The following is a 15,427-nucleotide window of genomic DNA, read 5'->3' on the forward strand; positions in this document are numbered from 1 at the left end:
TCCACATTCCAGCCCTGCTCTGAACTTCCTGTCCCTGGGTTTTCCTAGAACACTATTTTCAAGTGTGGTAAACACAGCAGGCGGCTTGGCAGGGAGTCAGAGGGATCTGGAGATCTCAGTGATGTGTGACCAAGGGCTGAGTCCCAGCTCTGTGTGATCCCAGGCAGTGCAGGGAAGGCAGGGAGTGCTGAACAGTTCCTGATCCTCCTCTGTGCAGCATTGGAGCTGGGTTAGGACGAGCAGAGATCTCAGCAGGGAGCACAGAAGAAGTTCATTTGCCTGTTTCCTAGATTTCCTCCAAATTCCTACAGTACAATTCTGACAGAGTGAGACCTGCCTACCTGTATTCATCTCCTGTCTCCACACCTTCCAACTCCAGGCACTGTCAGCCTTCCGTGTCCCCCCGCAGCGAGACGGCGCCGATCCCGGTTCCCACCCAGCTCCGGAATTACCAGCGCATAGAACAGAACCTCTCCTCCACTGCCAGCCCCGTGTCAAACCCCCACGGATCACCCAGGTGAGGATGGGCTTTTTAACTCCTTTCTCTTGGCTCTGGTTGGTGTTTGTACCCTGGCAGATGTCCCTGCTTTCTCGTTAATGTCGTTTTTTCCACGCTAAAGAGATGTTTCAATGATAACAAATGAAAGCCCTTCACAGTCTCAAGATTGTTGGATGGGCACTTGAAATATTTCATGAAAACAAATTGAGCTTGTTCTTTCACTCAAAATGCAGCCCAAGAAGGTAAAAAGATGAAGCCTTGCTTTTTTGCTGCTCTTTGTGTATTGCATGGCATTACATCATGAACTGAAATGTCAGTAATAAGTTCTGGTTTGTTTTCACACATGTAGTGATGAGATGAATGCTTTGTTCTGTAGAATATCAAGGAAACAATTTTTGGCATGCCAGTTAACCAGCTTGTCTCATTACAAAGCTCTAGTGAGCCAGGCTTATTCTCTGCCTTGTGCTCTACAAGATCAGGCTGGTGAAGGTCAAAGACTCATAAATAGACTACTCAGAACTCTGGAGATCTTTACAAAAACAAAACCCAGGGTTTCTTGCACATTTTTTCCAGGATCCCTGATTTGATTATAGCTGCTACATGCAGGGAAATGACTTTCCCTTAAATAATCTGTTTTCAGTTATCTGATATGTTTTTCAGACACAATATGAAAATTTTGTCAGAATCTTTGCTGTTTAAAAAACGGGAATTTAAGCAATACTTGTATTGTAAAAGCAGGGCACTCCCGATGAAGGGGAGAAAATTATGCATCTGACTCTCTGGATATCAGAAGGCTAATTAATTACTTTATTATACTATATTATTCTATATTATACTATATTACACTGAATCTGCACAAGCACTCAACTGTCAGCTGACAGTCCTGACACACACACATGGATTCAATTGGTTAATGAATCAAAACACTCACACCAGAATCCAATCAAGCAAATTCTTTCAGGTGAATAATCTTTTCCAATGCATTCTGCTTGTTCCAAAACACAGGAGCAGTCAATGAGATAAGAATTGTTTCTTCTTTCTCTGAGTTCAGAGAATGTGAATCCCAGAAAATCTTTGGGAAGCTGTGCCTTGCTTTTCTCTGTGAAGAGAAATGTGGCCACATACTTGGTTGGGAAATAAAAGAAATTGATGACCAACTTTTTGAAGATTAGAGTGTACTAAGGAAGTCTGTTTTAATGTTCTCCAGTTAACAGACTATTATGGCATTCAACATTTAAAAGTGTGGTAACAAAGGGAATTAAATCTTGATTATTGTCAGTATGGAAAGCTTAACTTCCTAGCTTTCTCTTGAAACAGCAGTATTTCCTTTAAGTGATCAGGCTCCTCAGGGGGGATGCTGAAGCTTATCTCCAGGAGAGCCCCGTGTGTGTGAGCCCTGTTTTCCCTTGCAGAGCCGGCGTGGTGAGGCGCTCCAACACCAGCCCCATGGGCTTCATGAAGATGGGCTCGTGCTCCCCAGTGCCTGCTGACCCTGCCCAGGCCGTGGGGCGCAGGCTGTCCACAGGATCCTCCAGACCATACTCTCCTTCACCACTGGGTAAGCACAGAAATGCTCAGTTAATTAGGAAAGCTTTATCTGGAGCTTTATCTGGAGCAGTCATTCAGAACTCTTGATTCTTGCATGAAATTAATCTTAAATCGCAACATGCCCAGCCAGGTCACGTGTGCAGAAATAATTTCTGTTAAATGGCTCACAGAAGTAAACTAACTAGGTTTTCACTTGTTTTAGCTTTGTAAGTGAAGTAGAAAGTGTAAATCCACGTTTTGGTTTTGTTTGCATAGTTGGAACCATACCTGAGCAGCTTGGGCACTGTTGTTGTGGACAACTCCAAGGACATGAATCAAGGAGTAGAAACTTCTCAGGTGAGTGACTTTGGACAGTGCAATCAGCATTGTTTTGATAGAGCTTCTAGAGCATTTTGTGAAGGGATAGGAGAGCCAACACACATTAGAATGGGTTAATAGGAGACACTGAGTTTTTGTGGAAACTGCCCATTTGTGACTCCTTTGCCCATAACTAATTCCCTACACAATAAGACAGCGACTGAAATTTCTTATTCTCAGGATGGAAAAACAACTCTGATGAAGCCTGTCTTTAACCAGGGCTGGTTTCTAATGAATGGTAGTAACATGCTTCTGAGAATCTGCTTTTGATAGACCAGCTCTGTCATGCCAGTTCTCAGAAAAGGGAGGCAGGGCTGCCAGTGCACAGCATGCAACACGTTTTCATCATTCCCTTGGGAAATCGGCTGGGATCTGATGTTCCTGTTGCTAAGCAGTCAGCAAGCTTTGCAAGTCATAAATCATCATGGCATGCCAGCAGGGAAAAAAAAAGATCAAGAAGAAATAGGACTTGAGGATGTTCTGAGACTGTTAAAGATGGAATTGCACTGTAATGCCAGAAGGATTGAGTATAAGAATATGCAATTCAGCAACTTGTTCTTCTGCTCTGTGCACATTTTGGGTGCATTTTCTCCTCTAGCTAAAATACCAGTTATACTTTTTATTTTGACTTTTTGTGATTTGATATTGAAACTGTATTGTGAGTTTTTCTCCTGTTTAAACACTTGTCCAAAGCCATCTGGGCATGATAGAGCCTTCACTTCTTTCAGTAGACATGTCTGGGAATGCTTTCATCCATATGAAATAAGTTCTATGATGTGTCTCAAAAGTTGCCTTGATGATTGCTGTGCCATTGGCTGGCTCAACAAAAGGAATGAGTGAATCCTTAGATATGAAATGGTCTCTTAAAAAGTGAAAAGGGGTATGTGTGAAGAGAATACAAAACACTGTATTTACTTTTCTTGTTGCAACTTTACTTTGGATAGAGTTTTGTCAGGCTGTTGGTTTAGTGCCTTTTGCCAGTATCAAACCAACTTGCAGCACACCACAGCACTGTTTTTGTGGCTGGCAGGGGCTTTAATGTTTCATTCCTTCATATGTTTTCTGCATTCTTTTTTTTCTCCTTAGTTTCACTTCTTAATTTGAAATGACTGCAGTGGTATTTTTGTTTGTACAATACCACAAATTGCAGCAAGTCTGTTTCTCAGCATTTTAATGGCTATGGGAAGCAGTTTTTTGCTTTGGGTGAGGTGAGGTCATCTGAACTGAGATTTTTCTAAGGACTGAAGATGTCTTTCGTAATGTAGCTTCTGAACTAATTGAGCTGTTCTTGCTGCCAGTGGCAGCAGAGGACACACTTTTAATTCAGGAGCCTTCCCTGGGGTGCCAACAGCACTGGAACAGTAACCAGTGAGATTTCAGACTGATTCTAAAACTACAGGTGAAGACTTCCCTCAGTGCTGTGAGACAGACAAGCAGAGGGATTTCAGGCAAGCAAATTCTTGGCTGGGAAATTAATGAGAAATAGACTTGATCCCTCTGCTAGAGCTGCAGGCAGACAGGCTGTTCTGAAACATACTGCCTAATGGAGTGGAATGAAATCAAGATGAAGTGGCTCATATTCAAAATCTAGCATGGACTTAAGAAGGCTGAAGGATGTGTTGTAACAGCTGGGCACTTTGAGCAAACTGCAAGAAGTTTGGGGTGTTTTTTTTGAGCAGACATTTATGAAATGAAGCCTCTCTCAGAAGATTCTTGTGGCCAGCTTTAAAAAAACCTTCTCTAGTTGTATGGTTCAGTTTTTTCCCTCTTTCTTTTTTTTGTTTCTTAAAACATGAGTGAAACTCACTTCAGTGTCAGTTCTTGGAGGTTACAGGCAGGCATTTTCTCTGGGAAGCTGTGACCATAATGCTGAAGTCTCATGTACTGTTTGTAACTTTGCACAGTTCCTTATCATGAGACATACAAACATACACCAGGAACAGAACATTTCATCACATTTCAGGCCTAATTTTGAAAGAGGAGGGTCATCTTTAAGTAGGTGAAGTGTTTATAAATATAGTTATTTCCCCAAAGCCCTCTGTTTAAACGATATGTTAGAGCTCTGCCATTTGCTTTAAGAGAAACTGCACTCGTACCTAAGTGTGGACTTCCTCTGTCAGCTTTTGAAAAAAAGATTCAGTCTGACAGACTGAAAAATAAACAACTGCTCAAAGTCATGTCCCCAAACTGTTCCATCTGAATAATTTGGTTCTTTTTAGTTCCTAGTTTTCTTGCAGGAACATGAGCTGCCTTTGTCTGTAAATGAAGCCATTACACACAAAACAAGTCATTAACATGCAATGTCCCATTCACACTCTTGTTTGTAAGATCATTCCAGGCCTTGAGAACCTCTATTCAGTTTGGGATTTCAGTGCTGGTTGTGCCATTTCTGCTGAATCCAACCACTTTATTTGTCTTGGTCCAGGTTGCCAGATGTTCTGCAGCTGCCAGGACAGCTGTCAGCCTGAAATGGTGCCCATTTGGCAGCTTGGAGGTCTCATCAGTGTGGTGTAGCAATAGTTCAAACAATCCATGGGCCAAATCCATTCTCCTTGCTATCTAGTGAGCTAATGATCAAACACATCTCAATATTTGCAGTTTAATGTTGCTCTCTGGGATTTTGGGCTTTATCAATATATTTTGCAAGCACTGCAAGTAGAATTTTACCTTGTTTGTCATCTCCACAGGTTCTCCTGTCCCACCATCTCAGTCCCCACAGTCACTTCTGATGGGAGCCAGGTTGCAGAGCGCTCCTACTCTCACAGATATCTACCAAAACAAGCAGAAGCTCAGAAAGCAGCACTCAGACCCAGTTTGCCCATCCTATGCTGGCTATGGATACAGTCATTCTCCACAGCCAAGCAGGCCAGGCAGCCTGGGGACATCCCCCACCAAGCACATGGGATCCTCTCCCAGGAGCTCAGACTGGCTCTTCAAAACCCCCCTGCCAACAATCATCGGCTCTCCCACAAAGGTTTGGTACATTTCCAATTCTCACTAACACAGTGCATGAAAACAAGAATATTTCAGGGTTCTAACTTTGATTTTTTTTTTTTTTTAATGTGTGTTTTCTTGCTCTTGATTCTTAAAGGCAACAGCTCCTTTTAAAATACCTAAAACTCAAGCATCCTCCAACTTGCTGGCCCTGGCAAATCGCCAGGGCTTGGCTGAAACGCCGCTGCAGCCTAAAGATATCACTGAGCCAAGGGACTTCAGCCACTTCCACTCCAGCCAGGCAGCTGACAAACAGGCAGGAGAGCAGCACAGCAAAACAACCTTTGGCAGGTAGGCACTGCCAGGAACAGAACATTTCATCAAATTCCAGGCCGAATTTTGAAAGAGGAAGGGGTATCTTTGAGTAGGTGAAGTGTTTATAAGAGATATTTTCCCAAAGCTCTCTGTTTAAATGATAACTTAGAGATCTCCTATTTGCTTTAGGAGAAACTTTGCATCCCTGGGGGAGGCAGCTGGGCAGCAGAACTGCACACAGCAACTCTCAGAGGGTGAAAAAGCTGTGAGGGGATGCTGAGGTTTGGTGTGTGCAACAGAAACGTTTTGTACTGGCTATAAATATAGCAGAGACTTCCTGGAGCACTTTGTGTTGCTGTCTAGTTCCCTTTTGTTTTGATTAGCTGAATCTGGAATTTCATTGCCTCTGTAAAGCCTGTAGAATTTTTGCTTGAAAATCTCTGTGGCAAAATTTGCAATATAAATTTTTCAAGAGAAAAAGGTCTCTTTATTTTTATGGTTTGCTCTATTTTAGAAGACCCATGATAACAAGCAAGATTGCAATACTTTTTCTATTTTTGTTAAAAAATTCTCTGTAGTAAATACCAAGAATCTTAGTTATCCTTTTTGCAAGTTGGATGATATTCCTGAATAACCCTTTTTTTGGGGAATTTGTGTGTTTTCCTGTCCAGGTCTGTTAGTACTGGGAAGCTGTCAGATCAACAGGTAAAGACCACCCTTGGGGGCCAGTTATACCAAGGCAGTACAGACAGCCTCAACACAGAGAGGCCAATGGATACAGGTGAGGATCAGAGGGATGCATCCAAGCTCTTTCCCTGTGCCTGGGTTTTTATGGAATGCCAGCTGGATCACAGTTCTGCTTCCAGCTTGGAGAATTGGTTCTGACAATTTTTAGCCTCAGCACAGAAGGCTTTTTTTAATGTTTAAGGGGATCTGTTCCATTTCTTTAGCATAGCTTTAAAAATAACTGAGACAGGAAAATACTTATTTCTGTGCTAAACACAGAAATATCTGACTGCCTGTGCTGGCTGGAGGGGTTTGGGATTTTCTGGTAATTTAGCATTTGTGGTTTTTCGTTTTCCCCCTTGATTTCGTATGAAAGCAAATTTATATAACTCTGGGTGTTTGGTTGGGTTTTTTTCTTCTCCTCCCTGAGCTTGTCCCTTGCCACCACCAGAAGTTCTCTCTTCTGAGCAGGTGGAAGGAGCTCTGCAGACAGGGCTGGTCTTTAGCCTCCAGACCTGTCACAATCTGCTTTTAGAATTTTTCTGCTGTATCTTTTGCTGCAAAACTGACATCTTCAGGCTCTCAGGGAGTCTCTGCTGCTCTTTTCTGGGTGAGAGTAGAACACTGAGATATTGAAGGTAAAAATATACATGAAGCTGCACCTTGACTGTCTGTGTCTCACCAAGACTGTCCACTCAGCCTCTTTTATTTCCTGTGAGAACTTCTAACTTAGTCCAGGGCTTGGAACTGCATCAAAGCACGTTGTGTTGCAGTGCTCCAATTTGCTGCATATAATTACTTCTTGGTGTGATTATATGGAATAAGGACTGACTTGCTGAAATGTTCTCTCCCAGCTCCAGCAGGAGCCTATGGAATTGCAATGGCAACTCCATCCATGGCAAGTGGGGCAAGTTCTCGGGCTGTCATGTTCACTGTGGGGTCCCCTCCAAGCAGTGCCACCCCTCCCACCTGCACCCACATGGTCCTCAGAACCAGAACCACCTCAGGTAAGACTTTCCTGGCACTTGTGTGGACATTTCTCAAAGGCAGCACTTGGGCTTGTCCACTTCTGGGGACTCATCGCTGCCCTGCACAGTAAAAGTGCTGTGGAAAGTAGAGATTAATATCAGATGGTTTCTGCCTTTTTCCCCTGAAGAGGGTCAGAGGCACAGATTTACAATCCAGCAGTGAGTAACCTCCTGTGTACACAGCTTTACAGATTAATATCAGATGGTTTCTGCTTTTTTCCCCTAAAGAGGGTCAGAGGCACAGATTTACAATCCAGCAGTGAGTAACCTCCTGTGTACACAGCTTTACTCCCTCGCTGGGAGTGTGATCTTTATGGCAAAGGTGGAGAGGGAAAGTCAGAATTCTGATTTTTGCCTGCTGCCATGCATTGTCCCAGGAGCAGCACACCAGGGGTGGGAGTTGCCTGCAGTTTGGCAAGAGCCAAATATCAAATATCAGCCAGCATCAAATATCTGTGCTGCCAAAGAGCTCAATGTGAAGGGTTCAGGTGGGCAGTGTGAACCACAGCACAAGCTGCAGTCCTTGTCAGCCATGAATCCAGAACTTCAGGAATTGTCACTGTTGTTACATCTCATCCTCTGCACTCCCTGCAGAGCCAGGCAGGAGCAGTGGGGAGAGCCTTCCATGGGGTCTCTGTGCTGGCTCCTCACGTGTCCCTTGCTGTCACCCACAGCCCCAGTGCTGGATCAGACTGAATGTGTGTGTGTTATTTTTCTTGCAGTGGGATCAAACAGTTCTGGAGGGTCTCTGTGCTCCACCAGTGGCCGTGTGTACATGGGCTCTCCTCCTGGGATTTACATGGGCTCCTCTCCTCCGGGGGCTGAGGCAGCTCCCAGTCTGAAGTACATCCCCTATGGTACTTCCCCTCCCAGCCTAGAGGGATTTATCACTTTTGAAGCTCCTGAATTGCCTGAGGAAACTTTAATGGAGGTATAAAAACAATCATTTCATGTTTTCTAATGTGTGATGTTGCTGGTACAGATGTGGTAAATCAGGGTTGCTCGATGTGCTTTGTAGTTTGCTCTGTGCTGTCTCACTTGTTGGTTTTTTTGTTTAGGATCTTGAAAATATTGCTGTATCAGTAGTTGCCAGTTTCTCTTTGGTAGTTATTGCTGGCATTTCATATGTTTGAATTGGTAACCAGAGGAACATGGCTGCTTTTGTGCACCAGAGCCTCCCAGAGAGGCCTCTGTAAATGCCAGTGGCTGTGGGTGCTGACAGTAAAATGCCCCTCTGGGCATTTCATTCCTTCCTCACAGTCAGGGAATGACTTCAATCCTACTTGTGGGAAGACTGTCCTATATTTTTTTTAGGATGTGTGGGGGAGTGACACTTTAAAAACATAAATTGGGGTGGTCTTTCACCAGAATGCTATTCTTGGAGTGTACATTTCTCCAGACAGATTGCTGTTCTGGTTTCTCATTCACATCTTGCTGGAAGGTGTTTGGGTCCCTATTGAATATCTCTAATAACATGAATGCTTACCAGTACACTGTATTCTTCCCACAGATAGAATTTTAAATGCATTTAGACCTGTATTATTAATTAAAATATTATAAACATTGCTAAGATACATTTGATTTGTTTTGAAGGCTTCTTTTTGAGGAGGAACTCTGCATGTGTACTGTGTGTTTTACTGACAGAGCAGCACTGAGCTGCTCACTCCAATTGAAGTTTTTAGTCTGAAGTGTAAACTTTGCTAACAACCACCTTTTTACACAATTTAATTCCAGAACCAAATGTAAATTAGTGAAGCAGATCAGTTCTTTTGTAGGTATTAAGTCTATTACATAATAAAAGCCACATGTTCCTCTTGGCTCCTCACCCAAGTGCTAAACATACTTTTGTGTTGCTGATGATAAAATAAGTAATTTGTCCAACTTGTGATTCCTTTAGTTGCTCAGGTTTCAACACAGAACTGCATGTACCAATTCCTTTGGCTTTGTTGAAAGACTCTAAAGTATAAGCTACACTATCTTGAATTCATTAACAAAGAAAAGAGCAAGTTCAGATCTGTTGGGGCCCATTTGGTTGTGTCATCCCTAATGCTGCCTCTAGCACAATGTGATTCCTGCACAGAACTGATACAACAAGAAATCTTTAAGTGATTAACAAGAGTTTTAAATGTGGCTGATGGCTCAGAGGGGTTAAATTGCTGTCATCTTTCCCTCTAACAGAGAGAGCACACAGACACACTGCGTCACCTGAACATGATGCTGACATTTACAGAGTGTGTCCTGGATCTGACAGCAGTGAGAGGGGGAAACCCAGAGCTGTGCACTTCTGCTGTGTCACTGTACCAGATCCAGGAGAGCATCGTTGTGGATCAGATCAGCCAGCTCAGCAAGGAATGGGGGTGAGTTTGCAGTCATTGGTCAAGAGCCAACACTTAAAAATGTATTGAAATTCTGTCCTTTTTGCTGGGAGTGATTGCTTTCCTGTAGAAAATCTTTATAAGAATTATTTTTTTAACAACTAAAGATAGATCAGAAAGAGCAAAGACAAAAGTTTTTGTTCTTGTCTGCCACTTTTTTGGGGTAGGTGTTGAGCTCAGGCTTGAGGTGCAGCAGTGCATTTCTGAGCATGGAAATTTGTGTACCAGCTTCTGGCAGATCTGAGCCCTCATCCCTTCCTGTTGACTGAAGCCCTGAGGTGGAGTTTGGGAGGGGAGAAGAAGTGTCCAAATTTGGATTCACTGGAAAAAACAGTCAGTCAGCCCTAATACAAAATCAAAAGCAAGGAGAAATATGAGAAGTTTGAAGTGGTGGGAAAGGGCAGTTCTACTTCCTGCCTTCTTCCTGAAGTAATAAAAACCCAACAGAAAACCCCTGTCAAGTGTTTGCTTTTCACAACTGAGAATTCCAGGGGGATAGGAAATGAAAAGTACACCCTGTCCCTTGTGGTGAGACACTGACCTCGGGCAGAGAGTCCCCACAAATAAGTGCTCCTTTCTCAAATGTCTGCATTTAAAGCAGTTTGTCTTTGCTGCTGCAGCTCCTAAATGAGCAGATGTCCCCTCACCCCATGACAGAGTGTTTGTGAAGGGAAAGGAAGGGAGGGGAGGGGTGGAACTGCATTTTAAACATCTGTCTTCCTTTTCTGCTGCTGCTGGGTCCTGTGGGGTGTTGTGATTAAAAAGTGATGTCTGCCCCTGGCTTGAATGCATTCAAAAAAGATATTTTGATGCATAAATTACTTTTTTTTTCCCCTTTTCTCCCTAGACAAGTGGAGCAGCTGGTGTTGTATATGAAAGCTGCCCAGTTACTGGCATCTTCTCTGCATCTTGCCAAAGCACAGGTCAAATCTGGCAAACTGAACCCATCCACTGCTGTTAAGCAAGGTAAATGCAACATCATCTAATTTGCTTTGCTTGTGAATTTTTTTTGCTGATACATCACTCAGAAAGCTGAAGTTGCAACCTTTGTTTTGTTTTTCTTCTCTGCAGGAGAACTGTAGATATGTAGAATTACACAACTCTCATAGTAAACAGCCAGAAACAGTTAGGAAATGGGTATTCATTAACTTGAAATGGAAATTATTTGATAGATACTCGAGTCATAGAAGTGGTGGAGTAAATAAACACTAAAACTACAAGTTTACATGAGTTCACTTTGCAAAGCTGAACTTAGGCTGAATTGTTTGGGTTTTGTTGGGTTTGTTTGGGTTTTTTTTTAATTTCTTCTTACCTTTCTCCCAGTTGTGAAAAGCCTCAATGAGAGATACAAATTCTGTATTGGAATGTGCAAAAAATTGACAGAAAAGTTGAATCGTTTTTTTTCGGACAAGCAAAGGTTCATTGATGAAATCAACAGTGTAACTGCAGAGAAACTCATCTACAACTGTGCTGTGGAAATGGTGAGTCCCTCCTCTTCCCTGAACTGCAGGAATTGCTGCCTTCTCTCACAGATCTCTTCTACAGAACCAGAAAATAGAATTGATCTTTTCAGTGGCCACACAGGGAAGTTCACTGCTTTGGTGATGAGAGGGAATTCTTGTGTCACACAAAAGATTCTGACAAATGTTGTGCTTAACCCTGATAATGGTGGTGCTGTGCACAATTAATTAATTTCTTTACAAGAGAATGCAAGGTGTAAGGATGAACATATTTATTCATATCAAAAAATGCTTTTATAGATTTTTTTTGTGCAGAATATTCTCACAATTAATTCATTTCTTTACAAGAGAATGCAGATGTAGGAATGAGCATATTTATTCATATCAAAAATGCTTTTATAGATTTTTTTGTGCAGAATATTCTCACAGCACAGGTGCTGTGTCCTCTCAGAATCACATAATGATTTGGAAGAGACCTTAAAGATCATCTAGTTCCACCTTCATTTTGTTGTCTTAGTTTTACAACAACACGTCAGCTAAATCAAAGCTGAAAAAGAGTTTCTTAATGACACTTTTAGGTGATTAATTCTGCATTTTTCATTTTGCTGCTTGCCTAATGGAGTTTGTGAAGCTGACTGTCCTGACTGATTGCAGGTGCAGTCAGCAGCTCTGGATGAGATGTTCCAGCAAACTGAGGATATCACATATCGATACCACAAGGCAGCCCTGCTGCTTGAGGGACTGACTAAAATACTGCAAGACCCTGCAGATATAGAAAATGTACACAAGTGTAAGTTCAGCTGAATAATGAACATTACAGGGAATGAATTCATTGTAAAATAAGTCTGGTGATGACCTGTGTTGTGCCTCTCCCTGCAGATAAATCCAGCATCGAGCGAAGGCTTTCTGCACTCTGCTACAGCACAGTGGCTGTGTATGAGCAGTAGGAATATCCTGAGGACCAGATGGTGTGAACATAAGGGACCACATCAGTGATACTGCACTTTTTTCACTACAGCTTCATTGTTGTCCTTGTTCTGCCCCATGTGGAAGATGATTCTTACATTTCTGTGGTGACTACCAAAGAAACAGCAGCGTATTCAAAGAGGAGAAATTCCAAAAGTACACTTGCCTTACCAATCCAGCAGCTCCTTTTCCTTCCTAGCAACAGAATTTAAAAGAATCTCTCTTCACGTTTCAAACTGATCCTTGTACGTGTGCTTTGAACTTGAATGATCGGGGTTTGTTGTTTTTCCCTCGTGAGGTTTTTAGAGAGAGGATCCTTCTGCATCAGGTACAAAAAAAGACATTTCCCTCAGAAGATTCCCTCAAGAATTTTTAAGCTGTTCAGTAAAATGTGGCTGAGTGAATTTGGGAAACCCTAACCATGTGCAAGTGCTGCTTGAAGCTTTTTGGGGCTCAGCTGCCTTGTGTGGAGCTCACCTGTTGTACACATGGCTCAGGTTGTCATATCAAGGGATGGCAAACACGCTCTTATCCCAGGGGAAAAGTGGGGATGGAAGAAATTCCCTCCATCTGTGCAAAATCCCCAGGGGGTTTTCAGCTGATGTGGATACTATTTGATGATCTTCTTCCAAAATATTTTGTTTTGCACTAATTTACTAAAGAAACTGTATATTCATTTTTGAAGAACTATATTAAAAAAAAAAATCTAGAGAAAGAAGGCACAATGGACTTGGCTGAATTTCATTTCAGTGTACATAAAATTCTTTTCAGAATTTCAAATGTAGCTTCTAGAAGACTTTCAAACAAACTGTGTAAAAACTTGTATTCATGTGAACCTTTCCATTTTATACCTATTTGTCTAATACTTGAGTAACTACTGCTCTGGACTTTCTCAGTAATAGCAATGTTGAGTTGCTGGTTGTTTGCTTTTTCTATAGATTTGGTTGCATCTTTTTGTGCATGCAGTATGTGCATTAATGCCTGCAGTCTTTAGGGGTGTAATGACAGTTCTCTGTAGTTTGTTTCTTGGGCAGTATTACAATAAATACTGTAAACTGAAAGGTTCTGCAAGGAACCATGCAAAAAAAAAAGATTAAAAAAAACAAACCAGAAAATAATGTTGTGGTTTGAGATGCTGATAAAATGATGTAGAATCTCTACATATAGAGTGTGTGAAAAATCAGGATTATTTTGTGTGCATTTTGAGGGAGAGGTGGGAAGCTTCATTTAGCCTTATAGGCATTGTCATTTCAAGCATCCCATGAGATCATCAGGACAGCGATTTGCAAAGTATTTGGGCAGATCAGCTTCTCTGGAAATGGTTCCTATACTTTGTTTTGGGGACTTTTTTGTTACTCAACTGCTTGAATACTTGAATAAACCATTCTCCAGGACAAAATCATTTTAATCCTCTTAAACACAGTGGTCTGAACTATTTGACAAAGTTGTACAGGGCTTACACATCAAAATATTGTTTCAGTGTTGGGATAACCATGTGTTTCCTTTACTTTGACAGAGTAATGTACTTTTTACCTTATTTATCTGTATGAAATTCCAACAGTTAATTTGAAAGTGTTTGTTTATATAATGTTTGTATTTTTAGGTCTTTAATACGGTGTTTCTACCTCTCCTTTGTAATTGCATGCATTATTCTTGGAACTAGGTAATAACTCACTGAACTGTTGCGTTATAGCCTTTTTATTATGGCCTGTATAAATGTATATTAAGGTAAAAATAAATACTGACACTAGAAGTGTTTCTATGGTACAATTGAGTTTCTGTGTCTCTGTGACCAGAGGTGTTAAATTTAGCAAAAATTCTCTACTTGCTTGGGTAAAGAAGTTGCTGAATATTCCCCCCAGCAGGGCAGGATGGGGCAGCATCCTTGAGTTCTTTATCTCTGGATAGCTCAGGCACAAAGTGTCCCTGAGTTTGTTTTTCTCTGGCTTTAGCAAGACAATTTAACCCTGCTGCTTTTTTTTTTTAAACTTGGATTGGAAGACAAAAATGCTAAGTAGGATTCTGGGTAACAGCTGTATGATCTTTCAACAAGGTGCTTATTTGTTGCTTCTAGCAAAGGGGAGCTGTTGGGGCTGCCAGAACAGCAAATACAGAGCTAATTGACAAAAGCTGGCAGGAAGTTACAATTTCTATCCAAAGTTGACAAAAAATGGGCTTTGTTCACCTCACAGCCTGTGCCCTCTGCCCAGCTGAGATGTGCTGTGCTAGCTGCTGTGTGGATATTGTATTTTTCAGCTGTACTATCAAATTTTCCCCAATTTATTATTAAAAACCCCTCCACTTGTGAGTGGCACATAAAGAGGATGAGGAAGGAGTGAGCTGGGAATGCTTAATGATATGTCTGAGCCTGAATCTAGGAACAAAGCAGCAGCCTTAATGCACAAGTCTGGGAGATAGGCTGCTTTTCTCAGGAACTCACTGGGTTTTGTTGGTTTTCTTTCTTTCCTTTCAGGATTCAAGCTCATTCTCCTTCCCCTCTTGCCAGCAAGGCTACAGCTGCACAAACAGGAGGAGAAGAAAAGGGCTATTCTTGCTGGCTGTTTTCAGGAGGAGGAGGAGACCAATGTTCATGGCCTGTCTTTCTGCATAAACTCATTCCACAAAGATCCTGAAGCTGTCCTCTGTCTTTGGCTCTCCGTGCTGAACAGCAGGTGCTTCTTTTTAAAAAATACTTTTTTTTTTTTTTCCCCCAGCCTTTAAAAGATAGAACTTGAAAGGAGAAATTTGCTGTGCTTTTCTAGCTCAGCTCTCCAGCATCTCTTTGAGTGTTCTGCACTTGCTCCACTCTGTCCATTTTACAGAATGTCAGCTGAGGAATCTAAAACACTTTGTGATTCTGACATTTGCTGCTTTTCATAAGCAATAAACTGAACTCTCAGCCCTTCCTCTGACACAGAGGAGGAAATCCTGTTAATTTAACTTGCAACTTAGGATGCTACAAGTTATTCCAAGGAGCATTTTGAGGAGGGAGCTGTTCCTGGGACTGCCTGGGTTTTGCATAGTTCTTGCTATTATCTTGTACAGCTACATAAAATTATTATCACATCACCTCAGGGTTCAGAGGCAATAACTTGTGATTCACCCATGTCCCAGTGCTGTGCCCAGCTACACCAAAAAGGGAAACTTGGTTTTCATCTGGAGCAGGGAAAGCTTGTTGAGGCTTTGAAATTCAGATAGGCTGGCTTGTGACCTGACTTT

At 41.9% G+C, this 15,427-nt stretch overlaps 1 protein-coding gene across 1 annotated transcript in view; it reads left to right on the top strand.

The window, feature by feature from the left end:
• The window catches only part of ULK2 (unc-51 like autophagy activating kinase 2), a 36,831-nt gene extending 22,853 nt beyond the window's left edge, over positions 1-13,978 (top strand). Inside the window, exons 16-28 of the mRNA XM_066563313.1 lie at positions 380-517; positions 1,912-2,057; positions 2,303-2,383; positions 5,092-5,378; positions 5,496-5,689; positions 6,325-6,434; positions 7,234-7,386; positions 8,130-8,338; positions 9,586-9,764; positions 10,630-10,748; positions 11,106-11,263; positions 11,897-12,032; positions 12,122-13,978. Coding sequence (XP_066419410.1) covers positions 380-517; positions 1,912-2,057; positions 2,303-2,383; positions 5,092-5,378; positions 5,496-5,689; positions 6,325-6,434; positions 7,234-7,386; positions 8,130-8,338; positions 9,586-9,764; positions 10,630-10,748; positions 11,106-11,263; positions 11,897-12,032; positions 12,122-12,189 — 1,978 coding nt within the window. The 3' untranslated portion in view covers positions 12,190-13,978. The remainder of the gene's footprint in view (positions 1-379; positions 518-1,911; positions 2,058-2,302; positions 2,384-5,091; positions 5,379-5,495; positions 5,690-6,324; positions 6,435-7,233; positions 7,387-8,129; positions 8,339-9,585; positions 9,765-10,629; positions 10,749-11,105; positions 11,264-11,896; positions 12,033-12,121) is intronic.
• Positions 13,979-15,427: the final 1,449 nt, after the last annotated feature.

Source organism: Molothrus aeneus, chromosome 20 (genome assembly GCF_037042795.1).
Source record: "Molothrus aeneus isolate 106 chromosome 20, BPBGC_Maene_1.0, whole genome shotgun sequence".
NCBI lineage: Eukaryota > Metazoa > Chordata > Aves > Passeriformes > Icteridae > Molothrus > Molothrus aeneus.